General features: G+C 31.4%; 1 protein-coding gene across 1 annotated transcript; it reads right to left on the reverse strand.

Moving 5' to 3' along the window:
• Nucleotides 1–739: 739 nt before the first annotated feature.
• On the reverse strand, nt 740–5,900 carry LOC130800228 (vicilin Cor a 11.0101-like). Its single transcript, XM_057663673.1, has 6 exons — nt 5,318–5,900; nt 4,437–4,615; nt 4,067–4,147; nt 3,404–3,685; nt 2,411–2,756; nt 740–1,155 (listed from the first exon to the last, which is right to left on the reverse strand). The coding sequence occupies exons 1-6, from the start codon at nt 5,838–5,840 to the stop codon at nt 992–994; spliced, it is 1,575 nt and encodes a 524-aa protein (XP_057519656.1). The 5' UTR covers nt 5,841–5,900; the 3' UTR covers nt 740–991.
• Between the last annotated feature and the right edge of the window lie 11,348 nt (nt 5,901–17,248).

Below are 17,248 nucleotides of genomic sequence, written 5' to 3' on the forward strand. Positions count from 1 at the left end.
CATGTTCTAGAATCATTCATGGTTTGATTTTAAGTTTTTAAAGTTATAAGTGTGTTGTTTATACTCGATTAATTCTTTGACCACATCCTCCTTTATAGATATGAGTTGCTGTCTTTATTTTCTTTCCAGACCCTGCACATAATTCCTATAAATGGATACACTTAATATGGTATTTTGTTAAGTTATAAGTGTGTTGTTTATATTTTGTACTTTGATTAGAATATGTAAATGATGAAATATTTTAAAAAAATAGCGAATTGCAAATTCAAATCACTAACGATTCGGTCAAGTATGATTAGAAAAACTAAAACTATTTGATGCGGTTTTAAATAATTTCTAAATCATAAAATAACATTTTAATATAGATTAGATGCACCTTAATGAATTTGATTTGCGTAGCGAGTATATTTCACTATAATATAAGCATGCCTAGGTGAAACCTACATGATAAAAAGTGATCTATCTTATATACGATTTGTTATTTACAAATTATCGTTAGTTATTAATTATTGATTTATTTTACCAGCTTCATTTTTGTTGAGCTGTTTGCGCAATTAGAAGTGTAAGGTAAAATTAAATAGTAATCGTTAACGATTTTATGTTTATTAAAAATAAGACTAATAAGCCAAAAACATCAAAAAGACTACAGCTTAAAAGCAAATTTTCTATTTAGTTGAAAATCATTTATCGAATATTTTTTTACTTTTTGACCAACCATTAATCAATATGCCAAAAATTATTCAAGACAAGTCAAATCAGATTCAAAACGACTACACATTTTTATTACCCACTCAGCTCCTTATATCTACTTATTTATATTACAAAATTTGTTCAAGTACTCGAAACTATTGCACTTGGGAGCAACATTTTTACTACAAAAAGACTACACATTAAGTAAACATTGCATTTTGTACTACTACATAACCAAACAGTTAGTCTTAGACAGTAGTATCAGCCCGTGCGAGCTATCGATCGTCTTCTTAGTGTCCTTTTAAATGATCGAGTAATAACCTCGACGACCACCGCGCTGCCTCGGTCCAGGGAAGAAGAACTCCTCATCTTGGCTCTCAAACACCCTTTCTACCTCTTCTGCTGAGCTTGCAAAAGCTAATTCCTTTGCTTCTCTTTTGAAGTTCTTGAATATATTCCTTTGCCCTGCATTTACATTTAAAGGGTCACTTGAATTGAGTATAAATATTTAAAAGGGTAAAAAAATCAAACTAATAAAATAAAAATACATGTAGGTGCAAATGAAGTAATTAAAATACTTGAAAAAGATATAGAATGAGAGTAATATAAAAAAAAAAATGATGATTTTCCTCATTTGGAGTAAAGTATTCCCCCACCCTTCCCTAGAGTAAATTTAAACAATATGAGAGAATAATTATTGTTTTATCCATTTTCATTATCTTCTAACCAGTTCTTCCACCTTTCTAACAATCAAATGCCTTTAAATTTAATCTAATTAACTTTATTTTCCTACTGACTTTTATTTTTACCCCTTAAATATTTTCACTCAATCCAAAAAAATAATATGACTACATACATACATACTCTATATATATAGATATACATACATATACATATATACATATATACATATATACATACATACATACATATACATACATATATATATACATACATATACATATACACATACAATAATCACATACATACATACATACGTACACATACACACACACACACACACAATCACTTCAGTCTTTAATTATACTCTTAAGCGATCATTTCAACTAAACAATTAACATAATAGTCAAAACACCCAGTGTACATATTATATATTTTATAATGTCTTCTCACACTAGAATTCTTTAGACTTTAAACTAATAAATAGATAAAAAATTCAACACAAATTCTTGCTATAAGACAGTCTCATCATAGTATGTACATTATTTTTAGGTTAAACAACCTAATAATAAAAACTTCTTAAAATCATAGACCTTTTAAATGGACTTGCCTTATAATAAGAGAATCTCATACAAAAGAAACTGAAAATTTAAACCCATAATCATCTTATCATATTACTATCATGTGTGGGGCTTACATATAGTGCTAATAGTAGGCTAAATAGATAAAGATATACACCCATACATATTAGTCATGTATGGGCGGGCACATAATAGGCCCAATAATGCAAATCTTATCATTTATGGACTCACGTGGATATATGTTAGAAAATTTAAACTCACACCTGTTTATGCTATTTTCGCATTATTTTTAAATAAAAATCAATATTTTATACGCAAGATTGACGACCAATTTAGTTCGGCGCATATGTATAAATAAGGTATTCATCAGTCCTTATTTAGTATCTTAGATTCGCTCCTTAATATATGCCTCTTATAAGATTGTGCACAATGAGCTTAATAATGTGATTATTATTTACCTGCAAGAGCGAATTTATGGTTTTTTTCAGCATTGATCTCAAAGCACACAACCTCTAAATTCTGATCTTCGGAAGCTAGTGTGACAAAAGGATGGCCAGGAGGAACAACAAACACTGTACCCTCCCTCAACTCCGCAGTGATCCTTTCATAGTGGACTGGAGTTGTGGACTCGTCGCCTCTCCATGTTTTACCATCGTGGTATTGATGGTGTTGGTGTTGCTCATGACGACGACTGTGACCGGACTTTGATACATGTGGACAAGCCATCTGAAAGCGGCCTCTTCCACTAGTCACCACTGCTATCTTTGTAGCCCTTGAGTTGTAATATGGAGTGTGCATTGATCCCTGGTATTAAGAGGTTCACTAGATTATCACTACAGTCATAAAATTGTAATTCATAAAGAGGATCGAATCTAGACATGAACCTATCTAATAATTGTTAGAGTATATAACATTCCTAAACCTCAACCATCAGTTTAGATTTTTGGTTAAGACTGTTCCTTAACAAAGTGTTGAAAGTTAATATGATAACGGGATCACGAATTCGAATCTCATCTTAAACTACAGAAATATATAGCGCCAGCCATGAGAAAAACCTGTATGGCTTCCACACTTCTAATCCAAGGGGTTCTCGTGTGAAGAACATATGTTATAGAGTTAACATATTTTAGGACCTCACTTTTGGTTAAGATAATTCTTTAACATAATATCAGAAACCAGAGATGACGAATTCGCATCTCAGTAATCCCCTCATTTCCTAATTTAGTGCCAGATATAAACAAGATCTATATTGCAATCCAAAGGGCTCTCTTGAGCATATTAAAATATGTAATATATCCTAAAACCTCAATCGTCGGCTTAGGCTTAAAGATTTGAGAGGTTAATGGTGAAGTATATAACGTATATCTACACACTTATACACACATTTTAACCCGCATGATGGGTAGTGATAAAATATATAACATATGATATATTACGACTTGTTGATATACCTGTGTGATGTTGGCAAAGGCGACCGCAATGTCGAGGTTTTGGAGCTGTTGTCCGAGTCTACGGTCATCGAAATCGGTTTCGAAGAGTGTTCCAAAAGCATTAGACTCTTTAGGATCCTTCCTAAAGAGCTGGATAGGACCTGAATCCCTTAAACTCTTCCCTCCAAAAGGCCAGTGGCTGCTTTTTTCATGTGTTAAAGCACTGATTTGTTCTTCAGATGCCCTTATTATAGCTCCCTCACTCTGCTGTGAGAAAATTCTCTTTAGCCTGTCACCTGATGTCTGTTCATCACTCACAAAAACACAAATCGATTATATCAATAATGAAACTTAGTTTGAAAATGAGGATGTTGTTGAATGTTATATAGGTTATGTAACCTCATCTCCAATAAAACATAATAAGAATAAATTAAAAAAACAAATGATTGTGTGAGAGACGGTCAAAAAGCCATTAGCCCGACTAATACAATTACTAACATATAAATACAATTACTTTAACATATAAGCTCCTTATTTAAGGATCATCTCACCGAGAAGTGAGTTCTTTCATAAAATGTTAAAAAACGACATTAAATGTGTAATATTGAGAAATTTTTATATAAAAAAAATGCAGCCAAGTAAAAAGAACCCATTAAAAAGAACAGACTAAGAAAATATCAATACCTTATAGGCTGCTTCAAGTATTTCAGTGCTGAAAGCATTCAAAAATGATTGTGGGTTTTGACCTCCTGCTCCAAAGAATGTCTATATCCAAACAAACACTCATAATTAAGTAAAACATATACTCCTGTAAGAGACGAGGAAAAAAAATAAAAACATTCATATAAAACAATTTTTATTTTTTAAACTATTTAATCCATATAAAAGGGTCGTAATTAAATTCAAAATTATACATTATAAAAATCAACGTAACAAAAAATCACGAATTCCAATAGTTTCTATCCAAAATTAATGCTTCTAGTCCAAAGCAGAATATTATCTACGAAAAAGACTTGCAAATTAATAAAAGGATATAAGACAAAAAAGAAATAACCTCAAATTTGCCAGTAGGGTTAGAAACCGGATTGAGAAGCTTAACAATGACAAGTTTTTCATTGTTTCCTCTGTTGACCAAGTAGGCAGTCACACCAGCTGGTATGACCATCACATGCCCACGCTCAACATTGAAACTCTCTCTTCTGTCTGTGTACACTAAACTCACTGTTCCTTCTCCTGAAAATATAAAGTGGACCCACATTTAATTACCTCGACCACCATAATTTCATAATTTATACTTAATTTTAAACTTCAATATTAATAAAATTTTAATCTAAGAAGTCAAGCCATAGCCTAAACAGAACCGAACTAATCAAGATCTTGCTTAGGATCTTGCTTATGCACATGTAAACATAAGTATTCGAAAAATTCACTAGAGTTTAGAACTTCAATTAGATCAATATTGATCATAATGGATATTGATCATAATAGATATTTTTAAGGTCAACGTTAATTTGTTTTAAAAGTTATAATTAATTATTTATTTGATCAATTTACTTATAATTAATTAATTTAAAATATCATAATTGATTCATTTAAAAATATAAATTTATAAGCTTTAATGTCAAAATTAATCTTTAAACTAAAATTAAAAGTTTATTTTAATTAATCAATTTAATGTTTACTAATTGATATTAAAGATATCAGTACTACCTTTAAAATTGAAATTAAATTATTTTAAAAAAAATTGAGTTTGGGCTATATGGTCTTAAAACGTGAGTTTCTGGATTCATTACTAAAGCTCCTATTTTTTTTTAAAAAAAAATGCTTTATGTACAATTCATATTTCTTTGTTTTTGATGTTCTTTTTATTGTTAATAGCTACTTGTATGAGCTCCGAGGATCTTATACAAAACTTGCTGTTTTGGGTTAGCTTACCCTGAGCAACAAAGAGGACAACGTCAGCATCCCAATGATTAGGAACAACAAAAGTTTGAGGATTAGCCGCAAAGATCAACACCCTATAATTCTCAATCCCTTCCAAAAGCCTTGATCTTTTACTAAACCTCTTTAGAACTCTTACATACCCTTCTTGTTCCCTAAACTTGGTTTCAAAATGTTGTTCATCAAAAACATAAGGGGCCCCACTTTCTCCCCCCACTTGTTCCTCCTCCTCTTCCTCTTCCTCTTCCCTCCTTCCTACAATCTCATCCCTTGATCTCCTTTCTCTCTCTTGATCATGCTCTTTCTCTCTCCTCTCCTTCTCTTTTATATACCTCTCACAAGCCCTCTCACACTCATGCCTATCTTTGCTATCGAATTGTCTTTGTTGTTTGCATTGATGTTGGCATTGTTGAAGCTCTTGGTCTTCTGCAAATCTTCCTAAAGAAAGACTTGCAAACAGTACTAATAATGAGAATATTAGTAAAAGTATATTGATTTTTCCTTTGAAAAACAACATTTTCTGTTCTTTTTGTGGGCTTTTATGGGTACTTTTTAGTTAATTTCTTTTATGTGGGATGGATTAGATAAGGAAGAAAAGATTGAGAATTTATAAGTGAGTAAAGGGGTAGTGAGAATTTGAGGTTTTCATGCATGGTGGACATGTGTTTAAAGAGTTTGTATGAACGTGGCAAATGTAAAAAGATTGTGATCGCCGCTTATATACTGGGGAGTATATGATATGCATTATACAGGATGATCATGAAGAATTGTTTGATGTTTGCGCATATCTTTTGTTTTGTTGGATTAAGGAATGGGCTCCTCTTGTATGAGACTTTTTTTTTATGAGGTAAATTCATATAAAAGAAATTTAGAAAAAAATGAAAATTGAATTACAATAACTTATATGCAGCCGCTGTGCTATTAAAAAAATTTTATATTTGTCGAATTCAAGTCATAAAACACTCAGTTCAAGATTTAAGAAGTCAAATCTAACACTTAAAATCCTTATTCCAAGCTTCAATCTTCTTTCTTGAGAGGTTTAATTTAATTTGTTAGTTATCAACTTCAACCCTTAAAACACCCATTTCACCACTTATGATATCAATTTTAACACTTAAAATCCTACTCAAACTTTTAATTTTATATTTTACTTACCTATCTCAACTATAAAATATTCATTTCAAGATTTAGTATATATGTCTATTATAATGGTTTAAAGTTTGTCAAATTCAAAGCTTCAAATGTTTAATTTAAGGTCCAAAATGTTCAATTAAGTTTTAAAATGACAACTTTAAAATTATAAATTGGACCTGTAAGTAATCGTACGTATGCAAACGTCTCATAGAAAATTTGCTGATAAGTAATGTTAAAGCAAGTGCCAATAATCTTAATGATGACGTTAACTTTAAACATATAATCGAACATGCTTTGTCTTGTACTTTAGAGAGGGTCGATAAAAATGTGTCGGATATGGGTGATTTAAGGTTTGGAACGGTTGATAAGAGTTGCTTGATCAAAGCAACAAAGAAAGAAGCAGACTGTGAGTGGTTCGACCAACTGCTCGATCGAGTAAAGTCTAGCTCGACTGGTCGAGCGGTGTTAGCTCGATCGAGCAAAGTGTCCAGAACAGGTCAGTAGCTTCACTGGAAGCTTGCTCGACCGAGCGAGGTAGTGGCTCGGTCGAGCGGAAGTCCAGTAGACTACATTGGATCCTGTTTTTGGTCAGAATTTGTAGTGACTATGTAATAATGTGGTGCATTACTCTATTGTTTATTGTAATGTTTATTGTCATAGTTAATTAGGATGGTAATTGGGATGTTACATGTGAGTTTATGAGGGAATACTAAGAGTGATGAATATCTTGCCTATAAATAGGATTCATCACTCATAGTAACATTCACCACAAAACACATATATTGTTGAGAGGGCTATTGCATTGTTAGAAAATTGAGAGTGTTCTTACTTTGCTTTAGTATTTGCACTACAAATAACCATTGAATTGGCGATAACGCATTTCGTCGCCATTTCATAGCTAAACGGTCAAAAAGTAGGCCGAGCGACGGGCTGGCGACGGGAATCGAGGTGATCGCTATTTCTTTCGTCGCTAATCTCAAAGTGGACGCGCTTTCCTCGCCAGAAATACCGGCGACCAATTGGCGACCAGTACCCGTCGCCACGCTGGCGACCACCTCCTCCTAGCTGTTTGGCGACCATCTTTTCGTAGCTGTTGCGTCGCCAGTTTGGCGACCATATTTTCATAGCTGTTTGGTCGCCCCTTTTTTTAATATATATATATATATATATATATATATATATATATATATATATATATATATATATATATATATATATATATATATATATATATGTATATATATATATATATATATTATATTTATTGTTATATTAAGATAAATATACATATACACATAAAACAAGTAAATAAAAATAAAGAACTGGAAATATATATATATATATATATATATATATATATATATATATATATATATATATATATATATATATATATATATATATATATATATATATATATATATATATAAAATTAAAGTTTATGTACAAATTCACAAAAAGTACATATATTTAATCATTCATTTGGAGGGGTTGATACATCTCGTTCTCTTTGAATTTGTTCAGTCTCATAGGCAGTCTAATCATTTCCCATATGCACCGCTTTCCATAATTGATTATTGAACTCCATTTGCCATGCTTCTTGCAAATATTTCGTAGGCTGTGGCTCTTTGACCTTTCGATTGTTCTTGAAATATTAAAAAAACGATTTAAAACTAAATAATGAACATAAGAAAAAACTGGAAAATTTTAGCACTAAACATGTTTCAAAAATGCCATTATTCAAAAATATAAAAAAAAACATAAAAATATGTAGAAAATAACATAAAACAATATCTAGGCAAAAAAATAACATTAAACATGTTCAAATTATACCATAATTCGGAATATAAAATAAAATCATGAAACAAAAACTGGGCAAAAAAATAGCATTAAACAAAATAATAACATTGAAAAAATACAAAAAAATACATAATAAATACTAACCTTTTAGTAACAAGATGAGAATTTTAGAGTTGAAAATGAATTATAACCACAAGATGATGAAGATGACATTAAGAAAGAAAATAAAATAAATAGAGAATGAGATTAATGGATGAAAAGAAAAATTTAGAGTTGGAAAGATAATGATGCCTATAAGGGAAGAAGTATAAGGTAAATGAAGATAGAGGTGTAGGAAATGAGAAATGAGGGTAAAATAGCACGGTTTTATCCCAGCAATTAGCGACCAACATATTGGTCGCTGGGTGGTCGCTGTCTGCAACGACATGACAGGTATTTGACTTTCTGAATCTAGCGACCGACCTTCTGGTCGCTGGTTGGTCGCTATACCTTGGAAATGAAAAAAGATTGCGTGAGGCAGTAACGAAAAAATCGGCTGCAGTATTTTTTTTTAATTATTATTATTATTATTATTATTATTATTATTATTATTGTTATTAATAGTATTATTACATTATTATTATTATTATTATTATTATTATTATTATTATTACTACTTATTTTTATGTGTTATTAGTATTGTTATTATTATTATTGTTGTTGTTGTTGTTATTATTGTTGTTGTTGTTGTTGTTGTTATTACTGCAAAATATTAATAATTCGGAGGAATATAATAAAATTGTATTAAATATTAAATATTAAATAATTACATATAAATAATTAAACTACTCTACGGCTTTTTCGTTTTCTGAGAGTACAAGATCCACATCTTTTAAATTTTGTCTTGTACTCGGATATGGAAGATAATATAATTGACGTGCTTGACTTGCCAATACAAATGAATCATATAAACGATACGAGTTGGGTCATACCAATGACATTTGAAGAACGTTACTCGTTTGATAGGTATCCCCGGGTATTCTGCAGAGTACTTACTAACCTCTTTATTATGTTCCGATGCATCTTCTTCAATTACTCTCAAGTCTCAAGAAACCAAACAGGTCTAATTCATCAAGCAATTCATGTCCAGTCCGAATAATAGGTGGATCTCTACATTCCTATAGGGACGACTTCTATCTACATTCCTTCTATGACAGTCAAACCAACACATCTTCATGTTATGAGTAAGGTACAAGGCTTGTGAATCATCCATGCAGTAAGGGCAAGCATATCGGCCGCCGTACTCCACCCGGACAACATCGAATAAGCTGGAAAGTCATTGATTTTCCACATTGAAGCTGCTCGCAGTTGAAAATTCTCCTTTCTTGACACATCAAATGTACAAATCCCCTCCTTCCACAACATATTCAGCTCTTGTATTAGTGGTTGAAGATATAAGTCAATGTTGTACTTTGGATTTCCGCGAAACCTTATCACCCTTACTGTTTCTTCTCCATCTAGAAGTTTCACAAATATAACAGCAAGTTGCATTCGCATTATTCCCCCAATATATCAGACATCCGTTAGGACAACAATCAATCTTCCCAACGGGTAATCCAAAGGCAGCTATTTGTTTTTTCGTTTCGTAGAAACTGTTTACCATCGTATTCTTTTCTGGTAACACTTTGTTCACAATAGCACAAATATCATGCACCATCTGGAAACACACTAAAATTCATTTTTAACACCTAAATATAATATAATAATATAATTATTCAATTGATTAGTAAAGTAAGTTAATGAAAATAAAAATATATAAAACAATTCATGAAAATAACAATATATGATAATAATATAATTATTCTAATAACAATTATTAAGGAAAATTAATGACAATAAAAATAAAATATAAAACAATAAAAAATATAAAAAACTCAAGTAAATAACAAATAAAATAAAATATGTACTAATTAAATAAAAAAAATAAATTCAAATTGATAAAACGGGGATCACAAATCCATCGCCACATTTTGAAATTCAAATTGATAAAACATTGGCGAAGAAATAGCGCCAACGAATTAAAAAAAAAATTCATATTAGCGACTACTTAGCGACCAAAACACCCGTCGCCATATATTAAAAAAAATTTATTAAAATGCTGGCTTCTTGGCGACGACTTGGCGACCGACATCCCCGTCGGTAAACATTTAAAAAAAATAAAAAAATTAAATAGGCGCGGCGAAGGATGGGCGACGACATTTCCCGTCGCCAGTTTGCTTTTTCTTTTTGCGTCGATTCCAGCCGTCGCCAAGGGCGACCAACCCGCCCCCTCGCTATTTTTTCATCGCTATTTCGATACTTATTTGTAGTGTTGTGGTCTTGAGAGATTGTTCTCAAGATAAGGGAGGTTTATTATACTTGTAATTGTTGAATTTATTATAATAAACTATATTTGATGGTGAGGTATTCAAGATACCTCATAAACACTTGTATTCATCTTTTGCATTATATTTTTCATTGTTGAACCTCTTTGAGACTTTCGTTTTCAAATAATTATTTTAAGACTATAAAATATTATCAATTTAATATTGTTAGTAAGTAATAATAACTTTAAATCCTAATTAATCACTTTAAGATAAGCTTAATAGAAATATTTTTGCCGTGAGTCGATGTCTTTGAAATTTGTGCATTGATTTGTGTATGTTTCACCTTGAGAATGAGTTCAATGTGGGAATTTGGCAGGTTGCTGCTGCTGGATGCTGCGTTTCACGTGGCACGGTGCAAGTACGGAATTTTTGCTCGTTTGAAGGATTTTTACTGAAATCCCTTCAAGTTTGTTTTTTAAAATGAATATTAAAATCTAAAATCTTAAATGAGACGATTTTATGGATTACATAATCAAATTTTTAAATGAGATCGTCTCATGATGAAATTATATCTATTGGTTCAACCTATTTTTATTTAGGGTGTTAAAGTGTTTACTTATTAAAGTGATTAATTAATGGACTAATAATATAAGTTCGTTTTATGGTAAGACGATCTCACAAATCTAGTTGGATTGATAATTTAATAATAATTGATTATTAAAAATTTTTCGTTTTATTACCCTAATTAAGAAATGTCAAAATGTGTAAATTTATTACTCCTTTTGTTCTTTAATATTCTTTCCATGTTCTATTTTAAGGAGAGAAATTTAATTGGTTTTTTTAGACATGCTTTATATAGAAGAAAAATATATATTTATGTAAAATCTTCTTATATTCATCTTAATATATTCTTTTTCATTACACTTTTTAAAAAAAAAATCATAATATGTGTTCTGAGATATTAAAATTAAAAAATACTTTAAAACCCCTGAAAAAAAAATAACGGGAACAAAAAGGGAGTACTCGAAGTAGTTTAGGAGAATGGGTATTGAGTAACAAATGGAGTATATAACTTTCCAAGAAGAAAACAAATTACTAACTATTGTGATGGAACAATACACTGAATGCATTGTTTTGTGGGATTCTATCTCTTGCAATAGTAATATATTTGTCTCATTTGATCATCTTGCACTATATATATGTGCAAGATCTTGAATGCTGATACAAGGTAATAGAAGCTAAGATAAACTGATATAAGTTTATACTACTTTTCTCCTTATATTCTCCCTACCTCTTAACACTAACTCTTTTTTGAATCATTATTAATAATTATTTTTTAAGAATTGTCATATTTTATTATTTTAAATTGTTCTTTTAATATTGTAATATTTTTATTTTAGATAATTCTTTTACCTTTTTTTAAAATTTTTATTTACGTATGTAAATAATTTAATAATTTTTATTAATTTTATTAATATTTATATTGTTGCAATCTTTTATGCGCAGGGATTATAATTGAATGAATGCGGCTAATAAAATTGGATGTATACTTTTCATGAATCAGGCATAAACTATGAGATTTGTACAGCTCAAAATACACTATACTCTACAGCTCTTATTAAGTATTACAGTAGACATCAGATGGATTTTGTACTCTTTTGCACTCTTGCCTAGACATTGATGGCTACAAACTTATCCAATTATAACTTGTCAAAAAGAATTTGATAACATACTTAAATGTTTCAATTTTATTATGAACGTATAATTTATAGGAAACTAATTATGATGAAAAATTTTAATAATTATTAAAACGGAAAATCTGAATGAGTAAAATTATATTATTAATTTTAAAGACACAAATTGTTGTATGAGGTGGTTGTGAGACATAATTCGCACATAAGTTAAATAGTGTAACTAATACAAATTATAAGAATATAGTTTTTTTAAGATTGTCTCACTGATAAACAATATCTTAATAAAAAAGTTCTTTAGATAAGCAAATCAAAAAAACCCTAAGTGATAAATCTAGAATGTTTATATCGGATAGCTGAACTTCATACATTATCAACTCACGTGTAGGGGTAGTGGACGCGAATCCAGATCTGTTTTTAAAAAGAAGATCTGAATTCGAAGCCTTGGGCCTAACTTTTTAGTACTCATATCCAAATCCAAGGATCCCAAGAATTCAGTATCGAGTCCGAGTCCAAAACGGCCCAAGCTTATTTTTGTACATTTGATTGAATTTTGCTTCGTATTGCGATGATGATTGAGTTTTAGACTTCAATTGATGATAATAATACATAAAATTATTAATTAAAATCTAAAATACATCCAATAATATAATACAAACTAAAAAAAAATTTCATGATTAAAAGTTTCATTATACTTAATTAACAAACTATATTACAAGACCATTAATTTTTTGTAAATAATATCTATATTAAAAATAAAATATTTTTATAAAATATTTTCATATTTAAAATATTCTCTTGGATCCACAGATCCGAATCTAGGTATTTTTTTAAACCCGAATTCGAATTCATCTATATATGGATATGGATCCGACTCGGATCCTATGGGTCAAAAGATATAAGACCCATATCGGTTAAAACAAATCCTAGTCCACGGATATGCGACGGATATTAAATCCATTGTCATCTTTACTCACGAGATATGGCGAGGAAGGTCGAAGCCGCAGGCCTAGCCCTAAATGTAAGTCATAAGGACAATAGCCCAAGGCCCAAGAGCATAAAACGCCCTTTTCATGCAACCATTCTAATGATTTAATTTTAACAACGGTCCCTCTCTTGAGAGACTGTCTTTTTAAAAACGGTTCTCAAAAACCCAGTCCATTGTGTTAATTTAAAAAATTGGCGTGCGTGTAAGTGTAATGTGAAAAGTCACATTATATATTTAGAGTTATAACAACATTTATTTGGGGTTATAACATAATATATTTGGTGTTATACCAGCATATATTTAAGGATTATAACAACATTTATTAGGGGTTATAACATAATATATTATGTTATAACCTTAAATATATATTTTATGTTGTAATTCAAAATAAATTATGTTATAAACCTCAAATATATGCTGGTATAACACTAAATATATTATGTTATAACTCCAAATAAATATTGTTATAACTCCAAATATATTATGTGACTTTTCACATTACACTTATACGCGCACATCAGTTTTTTTTAAAAATTAATATAATGGGCTGAGCTTTTAAAAACCGTCTTTAGAAAAGACGGTCTCAAGTAAGAATTGTAGTTTTAACAATTAGTCTCTTGACTCTTTGAAAGACGTATTTCAAGCCCAACCCATTAAAGATTAATGACTATTTACTGTATTTTTAATATCCAATTACATTATCCTTATGCTTACTTATCGTATCTTCAATGCCTACTTTTAATATTTTAAATTTCTATCTTAATGCCTACGTATAATATTTTAAAAAATATATAATAGGCCGGCCCAATTAGAGATGGTCTTTTAAAGAAATCGTCTCTCACAAGAATTTGTGTAATTTTAATTTAGCATGTATTATAATTTGCAGATAGTTTTACTCCCACAATCGATCTCCTTAGAGACTGTCTTTCTAAGAGACCTCTCTCAAGCCCAGTCCATTAAAACTTAATGCTTAGTTGCTTACCCTTACTCTACATTTTTCTTTCACCAAAACTAGGCCGAGACCGTCTCAAAATGAGACCAAGAGTGGGTCGGCCCAGTTTCACGCGCGTGTATGGCACCTATTCATTTCCCTCCAAGTTTTCTTTTTTCTTTTATTTTTTAATCAAAATTCAAATTTTTGATTGATTTGACGATACAATTCATTATCATCATTATTTGCTTCAGTTATTTCTTTCCTTTCATAACTTCCCTCACCAAACACTTTTCATTTTCTCTCATTCCTCCATTTTCGTTTTTGTCATTTGCTGATCTTCCTACATTGCTGTGTACTGGTAATATTATGGTTGATTTTGTTTCTTTTTTATGTTTTTGCATAGATTGTGTTTTATATTTTTCGTCTTCGTTGTTTTGTGGAGTTTTTATCTGTTGTTTTCATCATCTTGTTATTTTCGTGTTCATTTCGTTTTTGTTCTTGTTTTTGCATGTCGATTTTGTTTTTTTTTCTTTTTTCTTCGTGCTCATCTTTTTTTTGGTGTTTATTAGGGTCCATTTGTTCATGGTTTTTTTGTAGGTTCCTGTTTTTTTAAACAATATGCCTGATAAAGAATTAAAAGCATTTTTATTCACATCCCAACACTGTTTTAAGTGTGTGATACTTTTTTAGCAGCTTTGTTTGTTTTTAATGTACATAGTATTTATTTTATTGTTTTTGTTTTCATGTAATTGTAACACCCCTGAATTTCCGACTCCTTAACGAAACCAAAACCGTAAAGGACGGGAGGAAATTCGGGTGTTACATAAAAGAAAAGGAAAAGAATTTAGATAAACATTAAATATTAACTTTAAAAAGGTGAATGGAAATTTCGGCAGCATCTCTTCTAAAAATCGAACATGTGCTAGAGCAATCAGCACAATAAAAGATTAAACTAATCTAAGGCATCATTGCCTTTAAAATCTCACACCATGGCGGAATGATTTGACCGCCGACTTCTCAAATCAGCATGCCAAGCATGGATCGTGGTTCCATGTCGACGTTTGCGTTTTAGAAAGACTTAACTCCTTAAAACCATACAGAGTTATAAACTACGCAGTGAAAATACAAATATACAAGGGAGGATACAAGGCCTCATAACAAAACATATACAACCAAAGTTACAAAAGATAACAATAGCTACAAAATCGAAAGATAACGGTATGACACAGGTTATGCTTCGCCCTCATCACTCTCCCCCAATGCGATGCGATGCAAAAGAAGCTCGAATACCTGCTACGCCTGTCTGTGATCCTCCTGCTGCTCGACATTAGACCAAAGACCAATGTGTCATAGTAGGACAATCATAGAAAGTCATCAATAATCAAACATAAACACAAACACGTACACGTCAATAAATAGCATCAAATATAATAAAGCCCACTACTAGATAACATTATATTATAAAACAACATAAGATGATTTCATAAGACACAAGCACAGATTGTAACCGTTTATCGGCCACTTATACTTCTTAATCTCGTTACGTTCTTTCCAACCCGAACCATGTGTTCTTGGGTAGGATGCAGGTCTTCACGCTCCTCTTTCCAAAACATAAACTCTTGCAAAGCATGCATAGTATCAACTCAACCAAGGCATTAACAGAATAACTAACACATGACCTTATAGAGCTTGTCTATCTTAAGGTAAGTGTAATCATAGTCTGTAATACCCTTGAGGTAACTTAACTTAGGCACACTTCTCACTAGCATAACTATTCTACCAATGAGTAGATATTCCATCAATAAGTAAATATTCTATCAATGAGTAAACTATCTATCAATGTGTAAGCTTTCTATCAAAGAATGAACCTTCTATCATTAAATAATTTTCGATCAATGAATAAACTTTCTATCACTGAATAACTTTCTATTAGTGGATCTCTCTCTACATCCTGGCATAGTAACACGGCCAAGGGCGTTATCGGCCATCCGGCGCCCATGGCAAAGTATGAGCTCATGCCCCCTCCAGCTGACCCTCTCGGGTATACCTTCGGAAAACACTAACACACTGGGATACTAAACCAGTGAAGAGACCACCATATTAGGGTTTGCAAAGCCCGCATGGTAACACCTCAGTCAAGGGGCGGTATCGGCCATCCGGCGCCCAATGACCCAAGCATGCTCATACCCCCCTTGCAGTGGTCCCGTCGGACCTCACCTAGGGGACTACTAAATCAACCGAACATAATCCAGTTGAGTCACACCAGCTAATCATAATCTAATATTTTATCAGATGAGAATAATTTTCACTTTCGACTATTAGTGAGCGCTTGTGGATAGCAGCACGCCAAAACCCACTGAGCCACTCAACAAAAAATGAAATTCACCTATAAAGGAGTCATTCTAACTTCAAGTAAGGCATAATCCAATTCTTAGATAAGTAAGAGGGTGGTCCCCGCCTCCTACTAACACTCTCATTCTTTATAACTATTCTAAGCGCAAGGATTCCATAGTCGATAGTTTTTCGTATAAAGTGTATTCACTAGTATCTTATAGTTTCGATATAATGCATATTATCACAATAAACAATAATGTCTTAAAGAAAATTGTATATAAGGGTTCGTTACTGCGTGTACGTACCTGTAAGCGTCACCGCACGACCAAAAGAGTCACAATAATCAGACAGAGCGAGGTTTAACATCCCTCTTATGAATTGGGAACCTATACAAGTTAGGGATAAAACTAATAAGCTCCCTTAACTACTTTCTCATACCAACTAAATGCCTAAGTAACCACTATCACCCATTCGACATGAGTTTTCGATTGTTCTAGCACGCACACAACTCATTCAGTACAAGTTAAAATCATTAACTCAACACAACATAAGTCTTTTCACCAATTTAAAAGTAAAAGCATATGTGAATCGTTCCTTTTCATTAACTAATTTTTGAGTGTATTTGTTCGCGTTACCCAAAAATAACTAATCACAACTAAGCCTTACAAATTTAATATAACACTTATATAACGGTAAGGC

This window comes from Amaranthus tricolor, chromosome 14 (genome assembly GCF_026212465.1).
Source record: "Amaranthus tricolor cultivar Red isolate AtriRed21 chromosome 14, ASM2621246v1, whole genome shotgun sequence".
NCBI classification, from domain to species: domain Eukaryota; kingdom Viridiplantae; phylum Streptophyta; class Magnoliopsida; order Caryophyllales; family Amaranthaceae; genus Amaranthus; species Amaranthus tricolor.